We start from the raw sequence: 6,356 nt of genomic DNA, 5'->3' as shown, positions 1-6,356 counted from the left end.
ATTCTGAAAATATACTTCTTACTTTTTGGTTCTGTAAACAGCTTGATTGTTCTGACTTTGGCATCGGAGCCGTTGTGGCAGGCACCACACCGGTGATCACCTTTCTTAAAGAGAACCAGGCGCTAACGGGGAGTTCCATCTGCCTACTGAGACTGACGAGTTTGCACCTCATCAGTTTGGCGCCGTCTGTGGGGAGTACGATATTTTCAGATTCATATCTGAGAGCGTAGTTCCTATCAACCCTCTACATTCAGATGGAATCCAACCCAGACTCAGCAGCCTTGACCCAGCAAGTCCAAGCCCTTGCAGCCACCATTGAAGAACTCACCAAACAGAACCAGGAAATGAAGCTACGGCTTCAGCAAGTCCAACAAGCTCAACAGGAAGAGAACCGATCCAAAGATAACTTGGAGGAAGAAGGGGATAGTCAACGGAGAGGAACCCCTCATAGACCAACTACTCCGGACGAGAAAAACTCGGACCTCCTTCGAGAAATGAGGAAGGAAATGGACGAGCTGAGGAGCGCCATTAAAGAGAAGACGGACCGAAGCGTGGACAAAATGGTAAGAGCTACGGATTCACCCTTCACCGCCGCGGTACTAGAATGCCCTGTGCCTTCAAAATTTCGCTTACCTCAACTTGAGCCGTTTGACGGGCTAAAAGACCCCTAGGATCACCTTAATACCTTCAAGACGACTCTGGGACTTCAACAACCACCTGACGAAATACTCTGCCGTTCCTTCCCGACAACTCTCAAAGGAGCTGTAAGAGAATGGTTTACTAAGTTGCCAAACTCGTCCATAGACAATTTCGATCAGCTGAGTAGTGCCTTCTTGCGCCACTTCATAGGGGGACAACGCCCAAGGAGGCCAGTAGATTACTTACTCACCATAAGACAGGGAGAGAAGGAGACTCTGAGGTCATATGTCAAGCGATTCACCCGGGAAACTCTGGAAGTAGACGAAACTGATGACAAGGTACAGCTGACGACCTTCAAAGTAGGGTTGAGATCCAGAGACCTTGTGGCCTCTCTTGCAAAGAACCCCCCGAAGATGATGGCAGAGATGCTCCTGAAGGCGCAAAAGTACATGAACGCGGAAGATGCTCTAGCTGCCATAAAAGATACCGAAAGGCCAGGAGACAAGGCCAAGAGGGAAGACGACCGTAGGGGGCAAAAGAGAGACAGACCAAAACATCGGAACAATGACGGGAATAGGAGGAAGGACGATAAAAATCCGCGGACGGTAAAATTTACTCCCTTGGTTATGCCTGTTGACAAGATTTTCACGCAGATTAAGGACGAGCACTATCTCAAATGGCCCAGGCCATTACACTCATCCCCCAACGTACGTGACAAGAACAAGTATTGCCGGTTCCATAGAGACCACGGCCACAACACAGAAGATTGCAGAGACCTGAAGGAGCAAATAGAGGAATTAATACGGAAAGGGAAGTTACAGAAGTATGTAAAGAAAAGAGAATATGGCAAGTTCAGAGACGACTATAGGACCCAGCGTGAATCCTTCACTCGGGATGACGACCATCCATCCCAGCCTCCACGCAAGGTGATCGGGGAGATAAACACGAGCACAGGAGGACCATTCTCAGAAGGATCATTTAGATCACTCAAAAAAGCATACCATAGACAGGTGAACAACGTCCACACCATGCCTCCGTCCAAGCACCTACGAACATGCCAAGACATGTCCTTCAGTGAAGGAGACGCCAAGGGGGTAAAGCAGCCCCACAACGATCCCCTGGTCATAGTGCTAAATATAGAAGGGTTCAATACCAAAAGGATCCTTGTTGATAACGGGAGCTCAGCGGATATTATCTACTTCCCAGCCTTCCAGCAGCTGAGATTAGATCCAAAAAGGCTTCTCCCTTTTGACTCTCCACTCGTCAGCTTTAGTGGAGACAGGGTCTACCCCAGGGGTATAGTGACACTGACGATGATGGCAGGGACCTACCCATTGCAGTTGACCAAACAAATAGACTTCCTGGTGGTAGATTGCCCCTCATCCTACAATGTCATCATTGGGAGGCCCACCCTCAACAAGTGGAAGGTGGAGACGTCAACCTACTGTTTGAAGGTGAAATTCCCGACAAACAACGGCGTGGGTGAAGTGAAAGGTGATCAAGTCCTGGTAAGAGAATGCTATCAGGCCGTACTAGCAGGAAAGGAGAACCACACGTGGATGATTGAAGAAAAAGAGGAAAACGGGATGGAGACCTTGAAAACAGTGGAATTGGTAGAAGGAAATGCAGACAAGACGACCAAGATAGGGACGACGCTAAGCCCCGAGATGAGAACGAGACTCATAAAGTTCCTTAAAGAGAATCTAGATGTCTTTGCATGGAGTCACGAGGACATGCCAGGCATCTTCAGAAGTCATCCAGCATAGGCTGAATGTAGACCCCAGCAGGAAGCTCGTTCAGCAACGACGAAGAACCTTCGCCCCAGAGCGAGATCAGGCAGTTGTAGAAGAAGTAACCAAACTCTTGACGGCTGGATTCATCCGGGAAATATATTATCCTGAATGACTCGCCAACGTCGTCCTGGTAAAGAAAGCGAACGGAAAGTGGAGAATGTGTGTAGACTTCACCGATCTGAACAAAGCATGCCCAAAGGACAGCTTCCCTCTACCAAGGATAGACCAACTCGTGGACTCCACCGCCGGACACAAGTTACTGACGTTCATGGACGCCTTCTCAGGGTACAACCAGATAAAGATAGCTGAAGAAGACCAGGAGAAGACAGCCTTCATCACGAGCCAAGGACTCTACTGTTACAAAGTGATGCCTTTTGGGCTGAAAAATGCTGGAGCTACGTATCAGAGAATGGTAAACAAAATGTTCAGCTAATAGATTGGCAGGAACATGCAGGTGTACGTGGACGATATGCTCGTCAAGAGTAAAGAAGAGCTCACACATCTAGGCGACTTGGAGGAAACTTTTGCAACCCTCAAAAAACACCAGATGAAGTTGAATCCAAACAAGTGTGTTTTTGGGGTAGCCTCGGGGAAGTTCTTGGGATTCATGGTGTCCCAAAGAGGAATAGAAGCAAATCCAGAGAAAGTACGAGCTATCATTGACATGGCCTCACCCAAAACTGTCAAGGATGTTCAAAAACTCACAGGGAGAATAGCAGCTTTAAACAGGTTTGTCTCTAGGGCCACAGACAAATGCCTGCCCTTCTTTAAGACATTGAAGCAGGCTTTTGCTTGGACCGGCGAGTGCAAAGCTGCGTTCCAAGAGCTGAAGCAATACCTGAGCAGTCCACCTCTCCTAAGCCCGTCCAAAGAAGGAGAAAACCTATACCTGTACCTGGCGGTGTCAGCCTCGGCAGTAAGTGCAGCTTTGATTAGAGAAGAGGGCAAGAAGCAGCTCCCGGTTTATTACGTTAGCCAAGCTTTTCAAGGAGCTGAGTCCAGATACCCAAGGATCGAAAAGATTGCGTTTGCACTAATAGTGGCCTCGCGCAAGCTCAGGCAATATTTTTAGTCAAATCCTATTCTCGTAATGACGGACCAACCAATCAAGAAGTCAATGAGCAAGCCAGAAGCAGCAGGGAGAATGGTCCAGTGAGCAATTGAACTTAGTCAATTTGACATCGAGTACCATCCAAGAACAGCGATCAAGGCACAAGCTCTGGCGGACTTCATCGCAGAATTCACGTTCCCTGACGAAGACAGGATTATCGACGAAGCAGATAAACTAATAATACAGACTGATGGTTCGTCAGCCCAAAAGAAGGAGGGAGTAGGGGCCATCATAACCACCCCCGACGGAGAAGTGCTAAAATATGGGGTCCAGCTAAAATTTCCAGCCACCAACAACGAAACTGAATACGAAGGAATACTGACGGGACTGAGACTTGGGAAAGCTCTTGGTGCAAAAAATTTGTTGATCCAAAGTGATTCAAAGCTAGTAATTGGACAGATCAAGGGAGAATACGAGGCAAAAGAAGAAAGGATGCAAAAGTACCTCAAATTGGCAAGACGGCTAGCTCAGGAATTCGATACAGTGGAGTTCATACAAATACCAAGAAGTCAGAATATGGGGGCTGACGAAGTGTCAAAGTTAGCGTCATCAAAAGAAGAAGGGACTAGCACGGACCTAGCGATCGAAGTCCAAAAACACCCTAGTATCGAGGAAGTTGCAACCTTCACCATCCAGAGCACTGATACCTGGATGACGCCCATAATGTCCCTCCTCCAGGACGGGCACCTACCTCAAAACACTGAAGAAGCCAGAAAGATCAAGAAGAGGGCAGCCAGATTCACGATCCTGAATGACGTCTTGTACAAGAGAGGCTTCTCTATGCCCTACTTGAAGTGCGTCGACGAGGAAGAGGCCAAATACATCTTAGAGGAAGTACACGGAGGAATTTGTGGCGACCATGTCGGCTCTAGATCCCTAGTAAACAAAGTGGTAAGGGCAGGATATTTTTGGCCAACCATGCAGGTGGACGCTGCTGAGATCGTCAGGAGGTGCGACAAATGCCAACGATACGGGAATGTGCAGCGGCTTCCAGCAGAGAAAATAACGACCATAGCTTCCCCATGGCCATTTGCACAATGGGGGATCGATATCGTCGGTCCTCTACCCCAAGGTAAAGGTCAGGTAAAATTCCTTCTTGTTGCTATTGACTATTTCACAAAATGGGTTGAAGTAGAGGCCCTAGCAACGATCACTGAGGCTCGGATCCAGAACTTTGTGTGGAAGAACATAATCTGCAGATTCGGGATTCCCTCGACGATCATATCAGACAATGGAAGGCAGTTCGACAGTCAAGGTTTCAGGGAATTCTGCTCAAGCCTTGGCATCAAGAATCAGTTCTCATCCCCAAGGCATCCTCAGGCAAACGGGAAGACGGAAGTGACGAACCGGATGCTGCTCAAGATTATCAAGACCAGACTGGAAAGATGCGAAAGGTGCCTAGCCAGAAGAACTACCAAATGTCCTGTGGGCTTACAGAACCACCGCCAGAACCCCAACAGGAGAAACCCCCTTCAAGCTTACCTATGGTACAGAAGCAGTAATCCCAGTCAAAGTAGGGGTCACAAGCATCAGGCGTGGAACTTTTAACAAAGAGATCAATGACGACGAACTACGACTGAACCTAGATTTTCTGGACGAAGTAAGAGTCAACGCATCCAGCAAGATGACGAAGTATCAAAGAAAGATGGCCGAATACTATGACAAAAGGGTCAAACTAAGATGCCTGGACATAGGTGACCTCGTCCTACGCAGGACCACCATGGCAACTAAAGACCCTACCCAAGGAAAGCTGGGTCCTACGTGTGAAGGTCCTTACTGAGTCATTCACTACTCAAGACAAGGAAGTTATCACCTGGAAACTATGGACGGACAAAGGCTTCCTCGACCATGGAATATTGAGCATTTAAAAACGTACCACCAGTAAATGTAATAGACAAAGGCAATTGCTCCTGAATTCAATAAAAATTTCTTATCCTTTGATGTCTTTGTGCAGACAGGTCCAGTTAATTGTAAGTCAAACTAACAAGAGTCCACCTTGATGAGTGTATGTCACTGACGACAACACCAACGAATATGAGAAAAAGGGCTAAGTGATAAGATTCTGCAAGACGGATGTAAATCACTGACGAAGCCCTAAGTGACGATATTCCTTAATAGGATGTAAGTCAACGTAAAAAAAAAAAAAGGGCTAAGTGATAAGATTCCGCCAAGATGGATGTAAATCACTGACGAAGCCCTAAGTGACGAGATTCCTTAATGGGATGTAAGTCAACGTAAAAAAAAAAAAAAAAAAAAAAAAAAAAAAAAGGCTAAGTGATAAGATTCCGCCAAGACGGATGTAAATCACTGACGAAGCCCTAAATGACGAGATTCCTTAATGGGATGTAAGTCAACGTAAAAAAAGAAAAAGAAAAAGGGCTAAGTGATAAGATTCCGCCAAGACGGATGTAAATCACTGACGGGGGATACGCGAATGGCAAAGTCCCACTGAACGAACCAAGGACACTGGCGAACCCGTAAGGAAAAGAACAAAAAGAAAAACAAGAAGGACAGAAATCCACAACAAGGATAAAGAATGACGAGCAAATCACAAGGAATTTGCACTAAGTACCAGCTAAATACAAGGTACGCTAAGAAGTTTATGCTAAATCACGCACATGTGCACAAGCACAGACAGTAGTGCAACCGGAAAAGCAGATAAACATTAAATCATAGAAAAGCCCAAAAACATAGGGCAATTATCCTTGTTCTCTTAACAGGGCCAAAAGATATTGTTCTGAAAATTAAAATAAAAACAAAAAATATATGTACATCTCCAAAAAAGGGCCTAAAACATAATGGGCAAATATAAG

At 46.4% G+C, this 6,356-nt stretch overlaps 2 protein-coding genes across 2 annotated transcripts; both read left to right on the top strand.

Moving 5' to 3' along the window:
- Positions 1-344: 344 nt before the first annotated feature.
- Positions 345-2,405, top strand: LOC115967098. The gene is made up of 2 exons (XM_031086182.1): positions 345-563; positions 672-2,405. The coding sequence occupies exons 1-2, from the start codon at positions 345-347 to the stop codon at positions 2,403-2,405; spliced, it is 1,953 nt and encodes a 650-aa protein (XP_030942042.1).
- Positions 2,406-3,096: 691 nt separating this feature from the next.
- Positions 3,097-5,045, top strand: LOC115967090. Its single transcript, XM_031086175.1, has 3 exons — positions 3,097-3,491; positions 3,603-4,626; positions 4,743-5,045. The coding sequence occupies exons 1-3, from the start codon at positions 3,097-3,099 to the stop codon at positions 5,043-5,045; spliced, it is 1,722 nt and encodes a 573-aa protein (XP_030942035.1).
- The last annotated feature ends 1,311 nt before the right edge of the window (positions 5,046-6,356 follow it).

This window comes from Quercus lobata, chromosome 2 (assembly GCF_001633185.2).
Source record: "Quercus lobata isolate SW786 chromosome 2, ValleyOak3.0 Primary Assembly, whole genome shotgun sequence".
NCBI lineage: Eukaryota > Viridiplantae > Streptophyta > Magnoliopsida > Fagales > Fagaceae > Quercus > Quercus lobata.
This window is presented reverse-complemented; position numbering and strand designations above follow the sequence as displayed.

Excerpts from the sequence above, each read along its gene's own strand:
- LOC115967090 (XM_031086175.1), top strand. The coding sequence starts at position 3,097 with ATGGCCTCACCCAAAACTGTCAAGGATGTTCAAAAACTCACAGGGAGA. Across the intron at positions 3,492-3,602 it reads GTGGCCTCGCGCAAGCTCAG|TCAATTTGACATCGAGTACC; the intron begins GCAATATTTTTA and ends AATTGAACTTAG. Across the intron at positions 4,627-4,742 it reads TACCCCAAGGTAAAGGTCAG|ATTCGGGATTCCCTCGACGA; the intron begins GTAAAATTCCTT and ends CATAATCTGCAG.
- LOC115967098 (XM_031086182.1), top strand. The coding sequence starts at position 345 with ATGAAGCTACGGCTTCAGCAAGTCCAACAAGCTCAACAGGAAGAGAAC. Across the intron at positions 564-671 it reads ACCGAAGCGTGGACAAAATG|GATCACCTTAATACCTTCAA; the intron begins GTAAGAGCTACG and ends AAAGACCCCTAG.